Genomic DNA, 24,945 nt, shown 5'->3' with positions numbered 1-24,945 from the left:
TTTATCAACCCAAGTCCATCGTGGGCCGACCTGCCTAGGCCCGCGACCCGCGCGGGTCGGCCCGCGGGTTGAAAAACACATGGAAGCTAAGTTTTAGGTCGATTTATTATCTTTCTTTGTTATAATTTTGAAATAAAAATAGAACTTTTCAACATAAGTACTCGTTTGTGTTCATTTATATTTAAAATATATATTTATGTATACATTTAATTGTAGAAAACTTTTTCGAAGTAAAATGTTGAAAATATGAAATATTTTTTATTTTTTTTTAAAATTTTTTGATGGGCCCGCGGGTTGGCCCGCCAAACTTGCAACCCACCTTAGAATGGGTTGGGTTGAAAATTTCACAACCCACCAAGTTGGCGGGTTGGCCCGCCCCGCCCCGCCAAATGGTTAGCCCGCCACGGGCCGACCCGCCACGCCACGGGTTAGCCCGTCTGGCAGCTCTACCTTTTTGTCTCCTAGCGCTCTTATCTGTTCCCGAACGGAACAATCGCTCAGCGCTCATGTCCTCCAGGAAGCCCTATTCACGTGCTCGGCTGGCATTGCGGATTACTGTCCTGCAGCTCGGCTGAGCGACCGCCTGTCCGACCGGCACATGCTCGGCTGGGATTGCGGATTACTGTCCTGCAGCTAGGCTGAGCGGCCTGACCGCTCGGCTTAAAGACTCTTTTACCTTGAGCATCGGAAACCTGCCCCATGGTTGGGTTGTCTTTCGTTCGGTCGCTTGGGAGACCCGAGCCGGCCGTCGGGTGCCCGGTCAGCCGGATGTCCGGGGATGGTCCGTCAGTCCACTCGGCATGACCTTGTTGTTGACCATCTTGACCCTTGACCTCCACGTGTCGTTAACCCCCGTTACCGAAGGTCCCTCATCCTTATTATCGGATCACTGTCAATTATAAAATCTAAATCCTAATGTCTGAGCATCCACCATACGAACTACCCTTGGATTATACCATCTATTTTCATGATAAATTATTAAGCAATTTAAGGTTTTTCTTGATAGATTCAATTTAACATTGAATCTAGAGCTATCGGCTTGTCTCTATAAAAATTTCCTATCGATGATCATGACTACATGTATTCAGATTTTATCATATGAGGTACATCGCCATTGATCTTATTTATTACAAATGATATAAAGTCCCATCAGAATGACCTAATGGATAGTCCATAAAATGAAATGTGGCCACCAATACAAATAATATAAGAGTTATATTTTTGTTTCATTAACACTGGTCTCGGGCTCGACTCAACCACGTTAGTCACGCGATTCGTTATCCCAAAATTTACACTGCTGCTCTGTCTGCTCTCTCCTCGCCCCTGCCATGGCCGCCGCCGCCGTCGCGGCCCACTTCTTTCCTATTCCTCCCTCCCCTCCCTTCCTCCTTACCCATATACGAAACCCGACCCGTCGGCCTCCGTTCCCCGCCAACGCCTCGCAGACTGAGCGCGGCGTCGAGTTCGAGACCGGCGATTCCTTCTTCCGCAGCGAGAGCGCCGTGGGCCGCGACCTTGGCGTCCTCTCCGCCGCCCTTCACCGCCAGTCCCTCTGCAGCGGTAGTGGCCTCCGTGTCATCGATGCAATGTGCGGCTGCGGCATCCGCTCTCTCCGTTACCTGGCCCAGGCCGGCGCCGACTTCGTCTGGGCCAACGACGCCTCCGAGGACTGCCGGCCCCTCATCCTCTCCAATCTATCCCGCCACCCCCGCGTGTCTCCCGGCGGCGGCCGCTGCTGGGTCGTCAGCCACCTCGACGCCAACAGGGTCCTGGCCGAGAACTACCTCCGCAGGGAGTTCTTCGATTTCGTGGACGTTGATTCCTTCGGGAGCGACTCCTCGTTCATGGGGATGGCTCTTGCCACTGTCAGGAAGGGAGGATTGCTGTACATCACCTCCACCGATGGGCATTCCTCGGGAGGGCATCGACCTCACTGGTAAAGCTTGACCTATGCTATTAGTGGCCAAGTAGTTCAATTCATCTTTACATTTTCTTTTGCTTACTCCCATTAGTTGTATAAATTTTGAAGCAACAAAATATTATTTACCTCCTCGCATGCCTTCCTGTTTTTTGCTAACTGCCTATCGATTTCTCAGATTGTTTAGAACTTATTCCTGATGGAAATGAATCTCAAATCAATATCAGAGAAGAACTTGTAGGAATTTTAATCCCAATTCTCATGTTTCAATTCACATATTTTGTTGTCAGACAGAGGTATGCCATTCAATGTTAGAAAGAGAATTCTAATTCCATAAAATTTTACATTTCAAAACAAGTTGTAAAAGATTACAGTAGACTAATAAGATTCAATGCGCACAAATTAATCACAGGTTTTCAATTCCACATTTTTTCATATCCAGTCTAAGTGCCGAGGAGCATGTTGTTGTTCTATGCCTTCTAGTTCTAATCTGCTTCTATGAAATATCAATTGCTTACTTTGTTGAAACAATTCATCCAAGTTTGTTGCCTTAATGATGTTGAGTTGAGCTACCTATTAGTAATCACCGTGTGAAATTTTCTTTTATATCATGGATAAACTAGTTTGCTTTGCTTGTTTAAACATGTAATCGCTTTTAAGTTTTTCAAATGTTCTGAGAAGCCATTTATCTAGACATTATAAGTTTTTATTGTCTTCCTTCTTGGAGTTGGAGAGTGCAAGTGCAAAATTATTACTAGTGAATTTTCCCTCTCTTACTATGCACGCTAAGTATTTGATAATGGCAAAGTGCTTGCACAACTCTCTAGTTAAGAAATATACTTTGTTTGCCATGCTAATTATATAATATCTCATCAATTCATTCATGGTAAATTGATTGGTTCATTGACATCTATCTATTGTGATGTGTAATTCCATTTTACCTACTAGTTCTTTAGCTTCATATGGAGCATATGTTCGCCCAATGCCATTTTCCAATGAGATCGGTTTACGGATGCTTATAGGTGGCGTCTTACGGGAAGCAGCTGTTATAGGTTATCACATATCACCACTTTTCTCTTATTATTCATATCATGGACCTGTATTCCGAGTAATGTTACGTGTGGATCGTGGACAACTTCAAGATAATAGGTGACACATGGAAATATACTTGATTTATTCATGCATTATATTCATAAATTATAAATTATGGCATACTCTATGTTTGCAGCCAATATGGTTTCATAAGTTATTGCCACAATTGTGGAAACTCTCAAACTTTTTCTTGGGGAGAACTTGGACAAATTTCCTGCACCTGTAGAAGTGGCCAGGTATGCAGACTAATGGTTTGGTAATTATATGATCATACAAAAAGGCATCAAAATTTGGCTAGTAGTTTACCTTTCATTCTAATCTCTGTTGAAGTAAACTCTACATATACATTCTTTTTGCATGCCTCTGTAACCCTAAGATGAACAGCCTTATGCATTCTCTAATAGAAATTGAAATAAATAATAACTCCAGTTTCTAATTGATAGAATTTGATGATTAGTAACTATCCAAATCCTGATTTTGGGTGAAATATATTTTTGGCTTCAGCTTGAACTATTTCCTGTGGGGATTAAATTTAACTGTAAATCAAAATATAGGTATTTTCAGACATGTTGGCTATCAGGCTTGTTTGTCAGTCAGGTTAGTGTATAATTATTTTCCATTTTTTATTACAGACATTTAATCTTGCATGGAGGCTTCTGCTTGCTTGACATTATTTTGCAGTGTATTAAGAAGAAAGCCTCTATGGATGCTTGATCTCTTTCTTTGCTGTGCTTAAGAAATTAATCTCATGTCGCTTTCGTTTCTCGATACGGTGCTTTTATTTCTGTGTCTGTTCGATGTGTCTCTTTAACCTTTCATGAAAAAAACTTCTGAGCATTTGTTGGCTCTCCAGGTATCCAAATCTCTTGTTGTCTCGGGCCCTCTTTGGATCGGTTGTCTCCATGATGCAGCATTTGTCACTGAAATGCTACACTTAGCTACAGAGTGGGGGTGGGCATGCACTGCACAAAAGGAGATCGACCTAGAGAAACTTTTAAACCAAATGATAGAGGAAGGGGATCCGCGACTTCCACCTGGATACATCAAAGTTGATGAGGTCCAACAGCTAACACTTTTTCTGTCCTGTTTATTTGATTAAGAAAAGTATCTTTGGTTTGCCTACTGCTATATGTATATAGCTTCATCCACTCGGGTTTCTCAGATAGGAAGACGAGGCAAAATGAATTCTCCTCCTGTTATGACTTTGATTAACATCCTTCGAAAGGTATGTGCAGTGCAAAGTTTGATTAATGCTTTTCAGAATGATAATTTGCTTTCATTGTGTTTCCTTGCCACATGATGTATTAGTTGGTAATTCTACTAATTCGCCTACCAGGTTTTATGGGCGTTCTAGTATCTGTTTTGAAAATTCATCGCGCTAATATTCCCTTAGTTACATTTCACAAAAGAACTTTAAGTTCCTTTTTTTTTTTTGCTTCTACATGGTATCGACAATAATTTTCCTAATGTTTGTTTTCTTTGAGCAGGAAGGTTATGCTGCTTCCAGATCCCATATCGCACCTAATGGAATCAAGACGAATTGTCCGATCGCCAAATGCATTCAGTTTGCTCATGGACTTGGGGCAGCATGAGCACTTGGAAATCGGAAGCATCGTTGCATTGCTAAACTAAGTGCTCACTAGCTGATGTTCCATGAGTTTGATACTGGAGCTTCATCCTCCGTCCACCGCAAAATCAACTTTCTTGATATGAGATTAACTAGTAGGAGATATCACGAATCTTGTATCGCAGTTATGCTCTCATTTGTTGCTTTAGGATGGCTCTTCCAAAAGATGATCAGTAGGAAGGTTGTGCCTGCATATCTATAATTGCCTTCAAGATGAGGTAAGGATGTTAGATATCATCATATCTTGTTGATTCTGGAGCTATAGATCGACATTAATGTCGTGTTAACACTTTGATGCAGGTGGTGAGAGTTCAAAAGCTGCACTAATTGCTCGAAGGTATATGCTTTTCTTGTCATATGTTACTAAACCTTTACGTCCCACATATTTTGGCGATAACCATGAAATGCAATGTGATGTTGAACTCGTGAGTAATTATTTCGACTTGAATTCAAATTATTTTAGAATTGCTGCGGAAACTGTGAATCCATTTCTCCTTGAGTCGATAAATTGTAGGACTAGCAATGAAACTAAAAATTTTATAAATACTAACACGGAACAATCCCCACACGGTAAGCCCATTAGACACAGAGATATAGCGTGCATTAGCATTTGCCCATATTAGAGGGTAGTTCCATGGTTTTCTAAAGATGCATGAGTTCCTTCTAAGTAAGGTGGTCTTAGGCAAATTTCCTTTCAGCACTTATTTTAAGTATCTTTAATTTGATAACAGAATCGTAGTTACAAATTGAATACACACATTATGCTCAAGACCCAATACTCTTTAGCAATAGCTAGCATGAATCTAGGAAAAATAACTATTGAATTGGCTCCCCAAAAATCAATTAATGAAACCCACTGGTTCAATTTAAGCATAGGGTTTGTGGTTCTTGGTTTTCACCTGGAATCTAGTTGTACTATGCGCAAATCTGGACACGAAGTGGACCTCATGCGCTCAAATCTTTATTGGAGCTCCATATTTGGCTTGTGGGAGCAGAGCCGTCGGTGTTTACACCGGCTCCGACTTCAGCTCTCATCAAAGGATCGGACTCATTATCTTTACCCTGCAAGTGTAACGTTTGGATAAATTCAAAAAATATTAGAACAGACAGTATCATGAGGTTAATTCATTTAATAGCAAAATTTTGTTTTAGATTTTTAAAATAGGCTAGCAGTTTAAGGTTGTAAAATAAAATGTGGAAAAACCAACCATCGCTTGGAAACTTGAGCAAGATGAAACCTCCAACTAGGACTGTTAGATTATGACAACCCACTAAACAATAGGAAATTGGACCCAGAATATAAATGATTAATAATTATGAAATTACAGAATTTTAGAAATTGCAGGCATACCTGCAACATTTGAGCAGTTGCTTCCCGAGCTTTTTGCTGACCTTCAATTATGCAAAAATAAGAATATAAAACCATCCCAATTATTGCAACGAAGATTCCAAAGATATTTCTCCAACTAAATGGATCATGAAGTAAGACATAGCCAAAAGTCAAAACCAGGCAGGTTTTGAGATGTCCCAAAACTTGGTATGTTACTGGTGATGTCTTGCCAATTACAAGAAATGTACTGAAGTTGACAGAGACTGATATTAGGCAAGAGAGCACAATGAAAACCTACAAGAAAAATGCAAAGTGTAAGAGGGACCTATGTTTTTTCAGCAGACAAAAAGTGCGAGCATACTTACAAGAACTTGAGTTGTGTAATTGAATCCAAACACATTCTGGTTTGTTAGGAGCCCATCAAGAAAAGGACCAGATACAAACAGGGTTAGCGATTGGTAAAGGGCGGACTGATACAAAAGCTGGGTTGAGGAGACCTTGAACTTTTTTTGTATAGTGTTAGTCATCTGGCAATAACTGGTTAAGGTCTATAACTAGAATCAATAGCATGAACTGTTTCATGTAGAAAAATAAAAATAGGAGCAGATAATCTCAATCAAAGATTTAGAGACCAAGTAGACTCCCAATCCAAGTCATTTCCTAATCTTGTTACTTGAAATAATACCTCTGATTCCAAATATTGGCATGAATGGAAAAATATAGTGCTACATGATTATAATTCCTCAGTAAACATAGCTTAGCAAGCTTCTTATGAAACAATCAAAGTGACAATTGTCAATGTTCATCCCAGACAAGTTGGGTTCAAAGAACTCTCTTTGATAGTAAATGTTCTCTGCCTCTAGTGTGCCTCTGTTAATAAATCTCTAGTTTATTGAAGAGATGCTGTTAATGAGAAAGCCACATGAATTGAATGCGCCAGAAATCTCACATGATTATTGAAGAACAATTTATCAGGGAGCAGAAAGTCAGAAAGACTCCAGCTACCTGGTTCATCTTATTAGTGCTTTTATCATGTTTCCCGTGATTATTGGCCATGTGAGAGTTTTATCAAAGTTTTACCTTCTACATATTGTTAGCGTGTCAAACAACATGGAATCAATATTTGTCAAGAGCTTGTTATGGCACGGGTATGAGGTGTAAAAGTTTAACACCCAAGTACACTGCATTCTGCAAGGAATCCAACATCCATTAAAGTTGTTTGATGCAATTCCAAAACCCAATAAAGGAAAACTTGCTCTTTAAGGATACAATTTGTGCGATACAAGTTGTAATAATAGCCAGAAGAGACAATATAGACCCAAGTAAGTTAAGCTGCAGATCTGTTATAGTTGCAATTCCAACACCCAATAGAAGAATGGAAAGTGAGAATTGAATTCTTTGGCTGCAATTTGAAAAATAAAAGGACAACCAAATAAATCATATATCCATCTCAGAAGATCACTATAGTAGAATGCACTGGCATGAGCATAATCATTCATAAAAGAAAAGGGCCATAATCAGTAGATATTTAAGATAAATAAGAACAGGACCAACCGTAATATGTCAACACTATTTTTTTTTTTTTTTTTGTATTTTAAAACGAATTTAATGCATATGAACAGACATATATGACAGTTATTGCAATCGCCATTCGCAAATAATAATAACTACCTTTCCTAGTAAAGATTTGACTGTAACTTATGGTGGTAATTTTGCCTTTACCATCAAAGTAGCACACTACAAATTCAACAGCTGAAATCACATTAGCAGTTTAAGTAAATAATTCTTTAATTGATGGCTCTAAAATATCCTTTCCCATTTCAATTTACATATTTAGTTTAGTATAAATTATTCTTCTAAGTTATTAGAATTGTTTTAGAGCTTTACTTCATCAGAATATGTGTTCTATAGAAAAAATCTATGATCTCCAGTTCTCAACTAGATTGAGTTTCAGTACAGAGATTCAGGCTTGTTCAAAAGGGTAGAGATTCTGAAGTGTGGATTATCAATATGCTTTGAGTGTTACGGAGTAATAGGTATAGAAGCTCTCTGTTACTGCATATTGAAACACATTATCAATTTGTGATGATTAATTTGTAAGAAAAAATGTATGGTACTTAATCAAAAGTCAATGATGGTACCATACCTGAACTTCTTTGCCAAAAAGGCCGTCTCCAAGAAGACAGTACAAGGAATGATTGCTAGTTTTGTCATCTGTAGAGGAAGACATTATTCAAACCAGCAAAAAACCTTTCAAGCTATTACAATATTTGTCTTTGAAACACAAAATCACAAAAGAATGGAACAGAGGAAAAAACATATCTGAAGTCTTTGTACCAAATAACTAGATCATATGAACAAAAAAGAGAGATAGATCTGGCAGGTAAAGGTCCAAAATTGTAGTTTTAGACAATCAAATCTTCATGTTACAACTTGAGAGGAACCATGGTCCAACTGTATGAAACAATCAAGCAATTCAATTGTCTTTAATGCATTTCTAAGTAATAACATAATGCCACATATATAAAGATTCACAGCTATTATTTCTTTTCAGTACTATAAGGATTGCTTACTCTCCATTCAAAATCCAGCAATAGCTTATTCTAACCCCAATGCCAAAGAGATTTGAATATACCAAATCTAAAACCATATTTGATACTACAAAGAAAGTTTAGATTTTCTTTAAAAGTATAAACACATGACTAAATAATGAAGTAACAGAGCTTTTAGAAGATGCATATACTTACACAAGCATAAAATTTACTGAAAAGTTACTGCACCTTATTGACTACTAAGATAATTAGGTCAAAAAAGTATTAAAATAAAAATAATTACAGTGATAGTAATTAATTTCCAGTGTGCATTCAGACATAGTATAATATCTTTAACATGCATACAGGTAGGAAAATTGAGATTCCATTGTACCTGATAAAAACCTACAGAGTTGAAACCTAGACTTAGATTTAATAGTCCAATTGAGATTCCATTCAGTATTCCGAAACCTATCACCACTTTTCGGTCAAAAGGTTTGTGCTCAAAAAGCTTCATCCACAATGCCGCATGAAGAGAACAGAAGGTAACCAGTAGATGCCAGCTTGTCAACGTTGTAGCTGTGAATAGTAAATAATACAAGTCTGTCAACCTTCATTCCTTTTAGCAATTGTGATATGCAAAATAGACTACATAAAGTAGCCAATACTTACCTTGGTTGCTTCTGAAGGCATTAGTAAGTTTTCCTCATCTAATTGACAGCAAGAATATAAGGCGGAGAAAAAAATTCAAGAGTTTACATGTGATTCTAGTATCTAAAAAAGGTATTGTTGCATTATATGTCACAGAGTATCGTTAACTTGCACGGAACATTCTGATTTCTCCTCTTTTTCACTACAAAGTGATGGAAAAACATGTTTTTTCTTTCCTCCAGGACATTTTACTTCAAACACAAAAATATTCACCATAAAATCTTTTTTTTTATATCTCCCCAATGTCAATTTTTTTAATAATTCTACTCTTTTTCTCTGCAATAAGATTTTTGTTCATAAGAAGACAGCATCTACTGGATGCCCAGTTCCAAAAAGATTTCTATCGTTTAAACTTGTCCAAAAATAAATTCTTTTTAAGCTTGATCTAGAGGTCTCTGCTAAGAATATTGCATAAAAGATTCAAAAAAAAAAAAAAAATCAAGGAAACAAATAGGATCAATCACTATAAGACCTACTCTATCTTCATGTCATTTGCTACATCACAAGATTTTTCAGTAACAATATTCTTCACGTTACTCCAACTCCACAACCGATTGAAGGCAATTTTCAGATCTATATATCACTCCAAAATATCAATAAATACCCGACGACATCAGAAAAATTGTCACAGAATAGAGAACGTAAGAAACAAGCTATCAGATCCCGTACCAAATTTAAATCCGAGAGAGCTCATCAACGCCTTGTTGCAGATCACTATCGACACCGACGACACCACCGACAGGCTCAGCGCTCCGACGGTTCCCAACTGGAACCCCGCGCCCTCGCCCATCCCTAACTCAATCAAGACCCGCCGATCTACCACCTCCGACAGCGCAAGCAAACCCAGAAACCCGATGTACAAGATTCTCAACGGGCGTACCGGCAAACAACCCGCCTCATTCGACCCAAAACTCGATATCCAAGCGAAACCAGATTGAATTCGAGGGCGGAAAAGAACAGAAGCCCGATCCCGGAGCTGATGCTTCAGATCTGATGAGAGAGCAGAGCGAAGCCGAGTCTTCGAACCTTCAACGAGGAATTCTCGTGATCCCAGGAAGAGGAAGTGGCAAGCGAAAGCAACAAGCAAAATTCTCTTGTGCAGTCTCAATACCACAGCGAAATGTGTCGCCTCTCCACCGGCTCAAAGTGTGAAACCTTTAAGAGCAAGACGACAACCCGATGGAGACGAATTTGATACGCTTCACCAAACCGACAGGGCGGAACCCACTAAAGGAGCTCGTCTCACCGGAGCACGGATTTGTCTTTTTTAGACCAGGGGTGTTCCATAATACAATTCAATTGCGATTGAATTATGATGATAATTAAACTGTAATTAATTACGATATATTTCTAGATTTATCTTTCTATTCATATTATAATTTAAATAGGGATGGATGATAATGAGCGGATATCAAACCCTTTTAAAGTATCCATATCAGATATCCTATTTAAAAATTTTACCTTAAATTTTAGATAGGGTAATTAAAAAATCTTTACATCAGCTACCCTATCGATTCCCTAAATTATGTATTTATGAACAATACTTCTCTAAATTTAAAGAATAAATTCCATTCTCTAAACATTGTAGAGGAGAAAGAAGAAATAGAGAATGTATTGAAAAGTGGATATCCAAATTTAATAAAGTAATTTTTTTATCCTAAATTATACATTTTGGATAGGGAAACTGATGTGGAAGGTCTAAGGGGGGCAGTCTCCAAATAACTTTCGGCTGTCCTTTTTGATCCAAACTTAATCTGGATGGGAAGGTGAATTCAGGGAGGGATCGTAATTAATTGTGTTTGAATCATGATGATGATCCGATCACAATTATATTGTGGACTATCCTCTAGAAAAGTGAACCAGAGGATTCGGTCACATCTTACTGGACAGGAGACCAGGTCCTACATAGTCCCTCTCAGGGTTAATTATTCATCGACGACATCAAACGGTAAGCGAGATGCTTAGAATGGCGAGAAGGGTTCATGTTGTATGTGTACAAGTATAGATGCATTTAGAATTATAAATATACGTCGTATTGTTGTGCAAAGTTTGTTATCTCATGTGGTAAAAAAGGTGACTTGTTCATCTAACGTCTCTGTCAACCCGTCCCTATACCAACACAGAAGAGGTAAATCACGGTTGACTACTAGCCATTAGTGCAGGTAGCCAAGGTATGGAGAAGATATGCTCGGATTCACTGAGTTTTGACCAGTGTTATCAAAATCGAGAGTTTAAGTAAAATCATTAGAGCAGTCATAAAATCAGATCGTAAAATTGAATCGTAAAATCGTAAGATTTTCCATCATAATTTAAACCAATTTTAAAAGAAACATGATATATTCTTTTTAATTCATCATTAAATATTTTAATCTAAATTATAATATAAATCTACTAATAGAATATTTTAATTCATGTAATCATAAATTATTCATAATTTTAAACTTTTAAACAACCAAATACTTACCATGAAAACGTAACATAAACATAAATTTAAGGGGGCGTTTGGTTTAGGGTAATAAGAGTGGGGAATGGGAATGAAAATTATTGATTCCCATTGTTAATGTTTGGATTATCGGAATAGGAATACAAATAAGGGAATGAATCCTTGAAATTGGGTAATAACTCATTCCCATATACCTCCCCTTCAATGAGCTATTACCCTATTTTCATCAATCAAAATATTTCCTTATTCCAAAAATACCCTTGACTTAAAACTTAAATTTTCTCCATTAATATCAAATATCAAAATATATTTATTTATTCTTTCTTTCATATCACTTATCTCTCCTTATTCTCTCTCATTATATTTTCTCTCTCATCATAGTTTCTCTCTCACCATTTTATCACACACTTTCTCTCTCCTTAATCTCTCCTATCACACTCTCTTTCATCTTTTTTTTCTCATTACACTTTCTCTCTCATCATACTTTCTCTCTCCTCAATCTCTTCCATCGCACTCTCTTCCTTCTTTTTTTCTTCATCACACTTTCTCTCTCATCATACGTTCTCTCTTCTCAATCTCTCCCATCACACTCTCTTTTCTCTTTTTTCTCATCACACTTTCTCTCTCATCATATTTTCTCTCTTCTCAATATCTCTTATCACACTTCCTCCTTTTTTCCTCAACACACTTTCTCTCTCATCATACTTTCTCTCTTCTCAATCTCTCCCATCATATTCACTGTTCTCTTTTTCTCTCACCATACTTTCTCTCTCCTCAATCTCTCTCATGACTCTCTCTCTTCTCATTTTTTCTCACTATATTTTCTCTCTTTTCATCCTCTCCTATCATACTTTCTCTCACATCATATTTTCTCTCATCATGCTCTCTCCAATCACACTCTCTTTTTTCATTTTCTCTCATCACACTTTCTCTCTCTTCATTTTTCTTATCACACTTTCTCTCTCATCATTCTCTCTCATCATATTTTTCTCTCACATCCATCTTTCTCTCACATCTAATGTTTTCTCTTATTTTCCTTTAAGGGTAAAAAAGAAAACTTTGATTTATTCCGATAGAAGATATACAACTAACCAAATATTGCTTTTAAGAGTGATATCCATGCTCATACCCATTCCCATTCCACAATACAATGATTCCCATTCCGATTCCTATTCTTAGGAAAGAACCAAACGCCCCCTAAGTCTAAAGCTTAAGTCCAAAGATAAATAAAACACAAGATAACAAATTAATATAAATCATTCATAGACAAATATAAATCTAAAATCATACCAAAAAGATATCATTTTGTCCAAAATGATTCTCTTTTATTAACGACCTAAAATAGATAAAATTATCTCAAAGATAATGTTTTTACAAGTTTAAATGCGATTTTATAATTTTGATCCGATTTTGCCATTTTGATCCAATTTTATTTTAATACATGATTTTACTTGATTTTAATAAGTAAACTCGTAATTTTGTACGAGTTTACAAGTCAACTTGTGATTTTAATAACATTAATTTTGATTCTAAAATTTTATATTATAAGACAATGTTGTTATCTCGTTCCATGTTTTCGATGATTATTTTCTCAGGCATGAAAAAAGCTATCCGGAATTTCAAATGCCCGTTGAGTTCAAATTGTTATTGCACATATTGTCTATTTTGGATTTAAGTTCTTGTTGTGTTATTTATTCTTAGCTCTATCTGAAAAGTCTCGTTATAAGTGACTTTTAAATGTCATTCTATATATAAAGATAGATGTCAGAGACTCCACGTCCAATTCACCCATTCTTGTGTCTGCAACATCTTCACTGCCTTTATCACCATCAACCTCGTTGTTAGTTTTGCCATGTAAAAATATTTTATCATCCACTGACCATGATAATTAAATTGACATATTCTATCTATGAATTCAGCATTTGAATATATTCAAAATCAAATTGGAAAAAAGAAAAACAATGAATCAGTATTTTATTATTTTTGGAGTCTTTGGGAAAGAACGTGATGTCAATTTGGGAAGCAACTGACGATAGATTATGTTAAAAAATTTAAAATTAAGATTATTCGTGATCTAATAAATTTAAATGAGTTTATAGAAAAGTCTTAAGAGTTCTTAGATAAAAATTTTAATTATAATTAGGCAGATGGAAAGTCTTAGAGGGTGATAATTTTAGATGGAAAATCTTGACGGGTCGAGAGCTTCAGTCAAAATCCTAGAGTCGGAGACTCTAGGTTGAAATCCTGATGTCGCGAACCGGGTGGAAGTTTGGGTGGATCGTGGAATGGACGTCCAACATGAAGACCGGAAGCTTCGGACGCTGAGCAAAAATTTAGCTGGTCTGGAGGATCAATATGGCAATAGGTAACTTCTCTTGAGAGGAGTAGGTGAGGACGAATTACCCGACGAGGAAATAGTAGACGTCGATTTGATCTAGAGTTTCAATGAAACTCAAAGTCAGAATTGGACAGTCAGATGCTGTCAAATTTCAATTTATATATATTGTTTTATGCCTGAACTAACTTTATTTTGTAGAAAATAATTGGCTGAAAAAAACTAGTCCGAGCGCCCGCACTCTGGGCGCCCGAAACTGGTCCGGGCACTTGGAATCGGTCCAGACACCCGGAACTCAAAAATTATCGCCAAGTTGATGTGGCGCGGAGTGACCAAGCCACGTGATCCAAGTGCCCGGAACAACCTATAAAAACAGCTTCGACTAGGAGCTTCAACACAACACAACACAACGAACGACTTTCGCTTCTTCGAGCTACTTAGAAAACGCTTCCACGACGCCTGAAGACTCTGACGATGATTCTTCTAGAGATTTCCTCATACGAAATTGTCGGTGTTGTTTTATTTAAAAGTTACTTGTGCTACAATTGTAATCATTTTGTATTGTTTTAAATTGATTAATGATTGCCAATCGAAAGTAGTCTTACGTACGGGTCTTGTAGTAGGAGTCGCCATAAGTTCCGAACTAAGTAAAATCTTGAACTTGTTAGCATTATTGTATTTTCTTTTTTTTTCATTATTTCACTACGTATTTATTTAAAACGAATGAAATAACTACGAGTGCTATTCATCTTTCCTCTAACACTTTTCGATGTTACACATGATCAATTTTCCTTGAAGGGCAATTATCGGTGTGGCACCAAGTAAGCTTATGTTGCCTACCTTGTCTTTGTCTCGGTTCTTCAAATCACGCTGCTTTCCATTGTCGCGGTCTCAATAAAAATTCAGTTAAATTAATTTAATTGACTGAAGTTAAAAGTTGATTCGGTTTATCCAAAAATTTATTTCTTTTCAAGAAAATATTGATTATTTCAATTAAAATGGGTTCGGTTTCGATTTTAAAAGTCAAAATTTAATTAAATCGAATAAACCAATATTCTTAACCGAACCGATTCTCAAATGCGCCATGGGCATGTCAGGTGACACGGCCTCACCGGGTCGGGAACTTCTTCTCAATTGGGATAAATAAACATTTGGTTAAAACTAAAATTAAAAGTTCAAATTGATTAATTTGAAAATTTATTTTTCTTCTTTTTAAATATCGATTATTTCAGTTAAATCAATTCATTTTTAAAAAAATTAAAATTTGATTAAATCAAATAAATTAATATTTTCAATCGAATCCATCCTCAAACATGCCACAACCATATCAGATTAGCCATGTAAGTGCTCTAACTTTACCTCAGCCCGAGAACGGTGGCATGGCCAACCCTCCTCTTGTTGCCATTCTTGAAACACCTCAGCTTCCGACCAACCCTTCTCCTAAACCTCCGACCAATCCACCTCCGACCGCCCTCATTATTATGAACATCTGAACTCCCAACCCTCCTTCTATGCCTCCGACTCTGCTTCTTGCCCTAATGATCTTAGATAAGTATGGGATATTTTTCCCATACTTAATTTATAACCGATCCAGCCCATTTAATTGTTCTTGTTGAAAATAATTGATTAATCTGAATATACCAGATATTAGCGATATTAGGTAAGTATTTTTTTTTATTCCATACCATTCTTGAATTTATTAATTTTATACAGATAAATGATCAGATTATTGGAGAGGCAAAGATTGAGCACCGGCTACAAGCCACGGCTGCTGAGGCTGTAACAGAAACAGGAGGAACAATTAGTTTAAACTCAAATCAACCAAATCGATTTAATCAAAGATTTAATCAAAACTAAATAAATCGATATTTTTTTTTTCAAAATAGTTGAACCGACCGATTTTTTTTTATAAAAATAGAACAAATTGAACTGGTAAAATATTAATTAATTCATTTTTCGATTGAATTAATGGATTTTTCAACAATGATACATTTCTATCTAAGTTTTGAAAACGTGTGCTTGGCACGAACGAGTCATGCACGTTCATGTCCTGTGCTATCGTAGGATTGAGCATTCGGTTTAAAATCGAACATACTGAAATGATCTAATCGAAAACGAACAAATTAAATTTTTTTCAAATTAACTGAACTGATTCTATACTTCAAGATGAGAGCAGTAGAAGGAGAGTTGGCCTAAGGCTCATAGTAGAGTTGGCCAACAGGCTCTAAAGTAGAGTTCGCCGAATGACAATTGATCGGTTGGGTAGAATTTCATATCCTCTATCTCCATCCTCATTTTCATCCCTGTTTATTATATTCATCCTTGTTGGATCAGGTCGCACGTGAGAGGGGGGATGAATCATATGATTTTGAAAACATGTTTCCTTTTGAAATTTAAGTACGTAGCAGAAAATTAAGAAGAAAAAGAACACAAGAAAACACGGTCAATTTTACTTAGTTCGGAGCTTTTGGCAACTCCTACTCCAAGACCCAGGTCTCGTGGACCTATCGATGGGTAATCCACTAAAATGTCTCTTCCGGTACCTCCAGAAAAGGTAATCGAGCACAAAGAAAGTTAGAACAAATGCAACAACCTACACTTGTTCTTTTGTAATAATTAATTACAAAAAACAACTTTCGTTACCAACACGTATGAATTGAAGTGAAAGCGCCCGAGTGTCGGTGTCGATGTGTCGGTCGCGATCGGAAGTCCTCAGAGTAGTAGTCGGGCGCAGCACCTTCGCAGCAGAGTCGCAGCAAGATGCCAGAGCAGCCGGAACCTCAAATGAGTGTGTAGTAGCTTATATCTTAGTTGTTTTTTGAAGCTTGGTCGAGACTGCCTTAAATAGGGCATAGAAGACACCTTCCATATGCTTCAATCCCTTGGAAGGCGCCTTCAAGCCATTGAAGGCGCCTTCCATGAACAGTACGAAGGCGTCTTCCAATGCTTGAAGGTGCCTTCAGGTATTGTTCATCCATAGGCTTTTTGCTCCTTTTTGTCCTACAAGTTGTGTTAGTCTAAAACTAAAACATCTAACCTGTAAAACAAAATTAGTACAGGTAAAATAAGAAGTAGTAATTAGCTTTTGTCCTCCCAGGACCAAAAACTAGTCAAGGTCTCAGATTAGAGATCCAAAATGGACCTAACCTAGACCGACATCTACTGTCCCTCAACTGGGACGCGTCCTCACAAAGTCACTCTCCTCCAGTGACTTATCTTTATTTACCATCTTGTAATTGGTTGACTAGTATTCTGACCCACTAGGTCTTCATACCAGTTGTCCGATCCGCAGACCCAACTAGACTTCTGTAGGTTGTGCGGTCCCGCGGAGCCAACCAGATTTCCTGCCAGATATCCGGTCGGCCCGTTGATCTATCTGAACTTTGCACCAGCTATTTGGTCTCGCGGACCTAGCTGGATTTCATCCTAGTGTCCGGTCCTTTGGACTCGTCAATGTTGAAGCAATCTGGGTACCCTAGGTTTTGATGTTTGGGTAAAAGTTTAAGTTAGGTTTATTGTTGTATTTGATATGTATTGTGAGTGTGCAGGATATAGGTACAACAAGGAAAGTCCAAGTGTGATCTTGGTAAAGGAGGAAAGTCCAAGGATGAGTCTTGGCGGTGTAAGTCCAAGCAGGTAGTCTTGGCAACGTAAGTCCAAGTGTGACTTGGCAATGGACGAAGTCCCGGAGGTGCGACCTCTTGGCAAAGGAAGACTCGACAATAATGGCAAGATCGATGGAAGCTCTAGAAGGCAAGACGTGAAGGATGGGGAGACATTTGAGGGACGCAAGACTGATGGAAGAGGCTAGAAGGCTGGGTCTAGGTTGGTCGGGCGAGGACGAGTGTTGAGTGAATGTACTCGAGGGTAAAATCCTAGAATTAGGGTTTACTGTAGCGTTGCTGTAGCAGTCGACTAGTGATTTCATCAGTCGACTGGTACTTTTACCAGTTGACTGGTATCGAGCCGTTGGGATGTAACGGTCGAATTTCCACAATAGAGTAGTCGACTGATGGTTTTGGCAGTCGACTGGTAGGCAGGATTTTCCAACCTATGGCCTATATAACCAAGTCTTGGGAGCTTAGTTGAGGTTGACGAAAATAGAGGTGGTTAACCCTTATTAGAGTCTCCAAGGTCTTCTTGAGTGATCAAGAGTTTATGTGAGTTTGTGGCGAGGTTTCTCCACCCACAAGGATCTACTCGAGCTAGACGGAGGTTTTCCGGGGAGTCATCCACCGACGGATCAGGATCGTCCACCTTACAGACAGGCGTGGAGTAGGAGTAAATGATCTCCAAACCACGTAACATAAACGTGTTAGAGGTTTGGTTGTCTTGGTTATTGCCTCTAGGTTTAGCTTTCTATTTGTTAGATTTGTTTTTTATTTCCGCTGTGCACTAACAAGCGTAGGATGTGACGATTTGGATGAGATGCTATCCCCCCCCCCCCTCTAGTGGACGTCAATATCCCAACAATCAATTTCTGCACACTCGGTAAAGCAATTAGATCAGAAAATATTTAACTTAACTCACTTGTCATTTATCAAAAACTGAGTTAAACCGTTAGTATAAAATTGTACCAACAATCCTATCCCATTGAATATTCAATTTTCATCTTATTCTTACCACCATCGGAGGATCCGATATCCTCTATTAGAGATGAGTGAAAATTTAATTAAATCAAATTAACCAACTAAATCTATTAAATTTAAAAACTTCAGTTCCGTTATTATTATTATTTTTTAAAATAGTTATATCAAGTTATTGAGTTTTGATTTTAAAATTCTTAATTCAATTAAACTAAATAAATCAAAATTTAAATAGTATTGATTTTTAAAAATCAATATCAAAATTTTGCAAATAAATTGTGGTATTGAATTTTTGAAAATCGGCGCTAAAACTCAATTGTGGTGTTGGTTTGTAAAAAATAAATATTAAACTAAATAAATCAAAATTTAAATAGTATTGATTTTTAAAAATCAATATCAAAATTTTGCAAATAAATTGTGGTATTGAATTTTTGAAAATCGGCGCTAAAACTCAATTGTGGTGTTGGTTTGTAAAAAATAAATACCAAAACTCAACCATAGTGCTGATTTTTTTGAAAACTGGCATAAAAAATCATTTGTGATATATTTTTTAAAAATCAACACCACCTATAATACAAAGCTCTACTTTAATTTACCGATTTTTAAAAATGGGCAAACAGTAATACTGTTATTTTTAATCTTTAAATTATTCTTTAACTTATCATACTATTTTATTAAAAATCTTTCATTTTACTGTGACTAATTTTGGTGAAATCTAAAATGAATTTACATTAATATTTTTTTTTCTATTCATATTAAAAATAATTCCAAGATTTATTAGTAATTCTACCAGCGAAATAATCAGTGATCTAGAGTTCGAGGTTTAGTGCGTATTATTATGAATTTTTTTCATCATTAATTTTCTTTGGTTGTTTATAAAAAAAATATATTTCTTTTTTGTCTCACATCTTAGAATTGACAACACTATGATCAAAAAAGCTTCTATAAATATTTTAGACCGACAATGTTAAAAAAAATACTTTTCTTAGTTTTTTTACAAAGATAAGTATAATATTAAATTAATTAATTTTTTTCATAGAAAAGTCCGTTACAGTAATTTGTTGCCCTTGCATTATTGCACTATTGCATGGGTCTGACGAATCTTACCCAAATAATTAATTCTTGATTCTGAACGTAAGAGTGACACTCAAAAATCCAAACAATTCGGATTTTCAAAGACCCAAATAATTCAGATTTTTAAAAGTTAGGTACTTTAGCTATTTGGAAAGACCCAAATAATTCAGATTTTTAAAAGTTAGGTACTTTAGTTTAATGATTCATACTTTAATATTTTAATTAATATGATTTCATTATAAAGGATGAATGTGATTTCAAGTATTTTTTTTTTGTTTTAAATTATTCTTTAACAAAGCATTATATTTATTTTAGTGGTCTGTGTCTCTTCGTGTAGCCGAACCGGTAATTAATAAATTCGTTGAATACCTACATTATCTTAAAAAAAAAAAAAAATTCTTACTTCAACTTGATTGTTATATAAAATAATTCTTCATTTATAGAGTGAGCATGTCATACGAAGTTTTGGAAGCAAATAAATAATTTATATCATTCGACTAATCTTATTCAATCATCGACGACACTCGTGCACAAATCATGACGAACACATCAATAGTTTTGAGGTATGAACATACACAATTTGTTCTGGGATAAATGTTAGAAGCACACATTTTCAACTTTAGAACACAAGGTAGATAGATGCATACTATTGAACATGCAAAGATCAAGCACACAAATCCAAATTTGGGACCTTGACTGATGGACCAAGGAGACAAATGATGCTCTCACCAGAACTTCCACCAAACAGTTTCGGATCAATACAATCAATGAATAAAGAATACAGCATTCATGGAGCATCAGGGTGTTGATCTCAACAGGTCTACTGTGAGCTTGTTGAATAAGGATTGTTAGAAAGTGCTGCTGCTTTCACTCACAGAAACTGTGGAACTCTCAGATTTTGTGCGTTGGGAACCTTTGTTGATATCCAATCCCTGAAGCCTTCCAAGGGGATCTTGCTGCAGTTCGTCGGGATGGTCTTTGAGTTGTTGATGCATTTGCTGGTTTGCAACACCAGGCTGTGGTTGGTCGAACAAAGGCGGTCTTAACTGGATAGCTTGGAGATGGACCGACTGTTGTTGGGGAAGCATGAAGAATGATGGGTTGAAAGGTACATTATGTAGTCCAATGTTGTATGCTTCGTCGGATTTTAAAATTTCACCTGTTGCAGCCTTCAGTCTTTGGACGTCTTGCTTTAATGCCTCATTCAGTGCTGGAAAGAGGAAAGAAACAGTCAACTGTGTTGTATGTATAAATTATAAGAAAAACTTGAGGTTTCATCTTTGTTGGAAAAATCTCATGTCATCCCACTTCAACTTGTAAAAATAAAAACATTCATGTTCTTTGAGAGACGTAGCTCTGATCACAAGGTTGGGGTCTTGATTCATTTTCCATGATAACAGCAATAAAATGTAATAAAATATGATAAGAAAAATAAGCCACAAACATATATATCCACCAAAGGTTAAACAATGGAAAACGGCTTAGTCAACATACATAACAAGAGGAAATGCAATGATTCGGAGACAACAATCATCCTACATGTTGTAAATCTTGGAAACTATATATGTAGATTTTTTCTGTAAATTCTTTGATGATCAATACCAAAGAATTAATTTCAAACAAAAATATTATTTGCAAACTTGACCAGAATGAAGCACAGGCATGAGGCCTTTAGACTCGAAGCCTTTCGAACAACACGGATTGTCAAGGTATTCCTTCAAGATGATTGGTAGATCCAGAGGCAGAATAATATTCTACTTGAAGAAGATAATTTGATCATCCTATGAATAAGAGGTACAGCTAAGGAAACAAAGTACTCACCATCACGTAATTGAGCTTGCTGTTCCATGGCTTGTAACCGTAGCTTAAGTTCATTGTTCTCTGCAGATAGTCCAGCTGTGTCTCTCTGGAATGGAAGAAAGTGACAGAAGGCTCAAAGTTGGGATATAAATAATAATTATTTAGTCACTAAGCAAACAGTAGAATTGAGGCAGATATTTTAATTAATAAACAATGGAATGAGATTAATGGTACTTCCTCACAAGTATTAATCATAGTTCACGATAATATTAATACCTATCCAAAATTCACTTTCGTATCTTCCAACTGGAATTAAAACTACATTGTTTGAGACTCTTAGCCCATGTAATGTGAGAATGCTCAATAAAGAGGTGAAAAAAACACAAGAATACAACAGGCCAATTAGGGGGTTCAAATATCTGATTGTCAGATTGAATTGACAAAGCAGAAGGTTGCAAAGTTAAATGATTTGTGTAAAATTTAATCATTTCACAAAGATATAACCATAGAAAATCAAGTTATCACAGAACAGCAAAGAGTAAAAGGATTATACCATATTGTGAAGCAACAAAATTAAATGAGATTATGGATGTAATTGTCAGCTCCAATCTCAAAGAAATAGAGGTGGTAAAGAAGAATGAACTGGAAAATAAAATATCTATATGGAAATAAACCATGCTTTAACTAAAAAGAGATTTGCTTGTCCATTAGAAATTGAAAGTTCAATATTTCGAATATCCATACCCCTACTGTTTGGAATCAAAATAAGTAATGTGGACTGAAAAGACAACTGATAGTAGAGCACAAAGCAAGTTGGCTTAAAGAATTGAAGTCTGTTTTTGAATAGAACTGAGACTGTAGTTGATTATCTTCTTTTATAGATAAAATGCAAGGAACAGCTTTAATCAAGCAAACACGAAAATCAATGGCTTTATATTTTTCTACGTGACTCTTTTGAATGAAATGATGAAAGAATACTGCCTGAGAAGTTCATTTGGAACCTAAATCAACAGGAGGATTAAATACCTAACTAGTACAGACCTGAAACAGTGTTAGTTGTGCAGAGAGAGTTGTAGCTTCAGTTTGGAGAGTCTGAACTTTCCTTTCAAGTTCTAATATATAACGAGCCTTTCTTTCTTTGGAGCGAGCTGCAGACTGTCGGTTTGCTAGAATTCTGTATTTTGTGACAAATAATCAGAAGAATTCTGAAAATGTCTAATATGAGTGATATGAAATATTGTGACAAATCAAACAATTAACAATGGCAAATGATAAGAAGAATTGGTGGTGACTTAGAAGTCAAAATTATAGATACTAACACTGACTAATATTTTGTAGCACAGAAGGTTGTGTATATCTAACCAATTTTTCATTGTTGAAGAATGACCTATATCCATCTAATTTTTTTTACTTGAAGCCTGATTATCCCTGTACCTATGTTCGACAACAAACAGAAACAATCCGAGGTCAACATCAACAACCTAATTGACCATGTGCAAATTATTATTATTTTTTTTTGAATGAGGTATCAAACACCTGGTTTTTTATCTCTTTAAGATAAAAGTACACGAGTCCAAGTAATATAGTCCATGAAAACAACATAGATGGTAATAATTGTGAAGCAAAGTAAATGGTTCAGTTTATATTCAGATAATAGCTTTCATGCCTTACTAATTTACATGACACATAGCTGCACTTCTAATATTAAATGCCACAAAAATGTAAGCCCTTAGATAATTAGATGCAATAGCACACTAATGGAGCAGAGATAGCCACAGATGCCATGACCCCATGAATGTGAGAACTAATCTGATAACTTTGATGGCCCCAAAGAATAGTCCAAAATGCTTAAGCTCAAAAAGTTCACATTATACCACAATTTTCTGCGGAGTAAACTAAGCTTGATGCCCTTTATGAAGGCCCAAAGTCCAACTAATAACCCAAATATCATCCCTGACGATGTATATATTGACCAGCAGTTCACTCATATAAGCTTATAAAGCTTCGTCATTAGCCCACAATTCTCCATCTGGGACTAAACTAGAGTGTCAAAATCGAAGTGGCAAGATTTTTGTTGTTGTTGTTGTTGCAAGATCTAGGATTTAAGTACACCAGGTGTTAGGTGAATGTTGATATCAAACAGTCACAAAAAAAAACAGGGAAATTTATTTTCCCACAGTAGAAACTTTAGACAGAATAAATTGAGTTCCTTCAAACATAACAGTAAAATAACTAATTTTCATTATTTAACCAAAGCTTTAGACATTCTGTTCAAAAAGAAAAATTAGATTCCTTAGGTCTCTTCTTCCACTTTATCGAACACTTCCATCTGAAAATATGACATCAACAAAACCAATGTTACTCTTAAAACCTCAGAGGCTAAAGAATCAAAGAAAAAGTTGAAGAAGAAAACCCATAAAAAGAGAAGCAAACTAATTTTTGGTAAAAACTCCTAAAGGACTCACCTTTTAGCTCTCTTAGGATCAACGACGGCGAGCTCCGAAAGCTGCTCCGGCGTCATAGCCTTCTTCGCCTCCATGACTTCTCCAAACACCGGTTCCCTCTTCAGCGACACCGCCGCCGACGATCCGTCGACCGAAACGCTATGCCTATGCTTCTGATTCGCTCCCGCGACGTCCTCCCCGACCTTTCTCTCCTCGCCGAGCCCGGAGCTCTCCGCCGTCCGATCAGTGCACTCCCCGCCGCCCTCCGACCCGGATCCGCTGGCCTCCAGCTTGCAGCCGATCTTTTCGATGTCCATGAAAGTGCTGAAGAGGTCCTCATCGGAGCCCACCTCGTCGGCGCCCCCGACGGCCGCCGCACCTCGATCGTCCTCCGGGAGGCGGAATGCGAACTCAGATCTGGCTCGGCGGTGGTGGGAGCCTCGCATTGGGAGGGAGGGGGCATGGAACATGGAGGCGGGAGCTCCGGCGGCGGGGGCGAGCCCTAGGAGGGAGGCATTGAGAGGGGGAATGCTGCTAGGGTTAGTGCCAGTAGCCGCATCTGGGAGCTTGGGTTGCATCTGGTGTCGCCGCCGCCTCTCCCACTCCCATGAGAACTGTGAGAAGCGCAGAGAGAGAGGTCGCGAACAAATCCAGAGAAAGACATTTTGTTTGTTTATGTATTAATTTGAGGAATGTGTGTGTGTGTCTGATACAGTGAGAGAGTGACAGGGACAAGGACTAGAAGTTTGGCGTTAAGGGTTCAAATTGGATAACTATTTATCTGTCCTTAATTTTAAAAATTTTCTATAATTTTAATCTTTATTTAATTAGTTAAAGAATTATTTTATTATCTTAATTTTTAATTGTTTATTTATAATTTGATAATGACTTTATTAATGAACATGACTTAGAAACTTTGTTCATATGCTACTTAGGTCTAATTTTTTCAAAAGTTGAGCATGAAATTAATAAAGCGATTGAGATAATTGTTCGAGATTATTTGATTTTTTTTAAAGCTAGAGGTTAGCTTAAGTTTAATTTATTTAGATTTTTT

At 36.9% G+C, this 24,945-nt stretch overlaps 3 protein-coding genes across 4 annotated transcripts; 1 reads left to right on the top strand and 2 right to left on the bottom strand.

The window, feature by feature from the left end:
- Positions 1-1,243: 1,243 nt before the first annotated feature.
- LOC121969352 (tRNA (guanine(26)-N(2)/guanine(27)-N(2))-dimethyltransferase-like) lies at positions 1,244-5,265 on the top strand. 2 transcript variants are annotated; one of them, XR_006108551.1, is made up of 8 exons: positions 1,249-1,936; positions 2,941-3,067; positions 3,147-3,246; positions 3,565-3,782; positions 3,864-4,067; positions 4,173-4,235; positions 4,498-4,855; positions 4,938-5,265. XR_006108551.1 is itself a non-coding variant. In XM_042519401.1 (7 exons), exons 1-6 carry the CDS (start codon positions 1,329-1,331, stop codon positions 4,600-4,602), a joined length of 1,281 nt encoding a protein of 426 aa, XP_042375335.1. In that variant the 5' UTR covers positions 1,244-1,328; the 3' UTR covers positions 4,603-4,855; positions 4,938-5,218. The 2 variants fall into 2 exon arrangements, 1 of the variants encoding a protein (XP_042375335.1); XM_042519401.1 differs by lacking the exon at positions 3,565-3,782 and having other exon boundaries at positions 1,244-1,936; positions 2,867-3,067; positions 4,938-5,218.
- A 59-nt stretch (positions 5,266-5,324) lies between these two features.
- On the bottom strand, positions 5,325-10,344 carry LOC121969353 (UDP-xylose transporter 3-like). Its single transcript, XM_042519402.1, has 7 exons — positions 9,879-10,344; positions 8,893-9,077; positions 8,114-8,181; positions 7,237-7,369; positions 6,333-6,494; positions 5,989-6,261; positions 5,325-5,699 (listed from the first exon to the last, which is right to left on the bottom strand). Exons 1-7 carry the CDS (start codon positions 9,997-9,999, stop codon positions 5,583-5,585), a joined length of 1,059 nt encoding a protein of 352 aa, XP_042375336.1. The 5' UTR covers positions 10,000-10,344; the 3' UTR covers positions 5,325-5,582.
- A 9,830-nt stretch (positions 10,345-20,174) lies between these two features.
- On the bottom strand, positions 20,175-24,541 carry LOC121969351 (transcription factor RF2b-like). Its single transcript, XM_042519400.1, has 4 exons — positions 23,913-24,541; positions 22,489-22,621; positions 21,469-21,553; positions 20,175-20,857 (listed from the first exon to the last, which is right to left on the bottom strand). Exons 1-4 carry the CDS (start codon positions 24,467-24,469, stop codon positions 20,496-20,498), a joined length of 1,137 nt encoding a protein of 378 aa, XP_042375334.1. The 5' UTR covers positions 24,470-24,541; the 3' UTR covers positions 20,175-20,495.
- Positions 24,542-24,945: the final 404 nt, after the last annotated feature.

Source organism: Zingiber officinale, chromosome 4A (genome assembly GCF_018446385.1).
Source record: "Zingiber officinale cultivar Zhangliang chromosome 4A, Zo_v1.1, whole genome shotgun sequence".
NCBI classification, from domain to species: Eukaryota; Viridiplantae; Streptophyta; class Magnoliopsida; order Zingiberales; family Zingiberaceae; genus Zingiber; species Zingiber officinale.
This window is presented reverse-complemented; position numbering and strand designations above follow the sequence as displayed.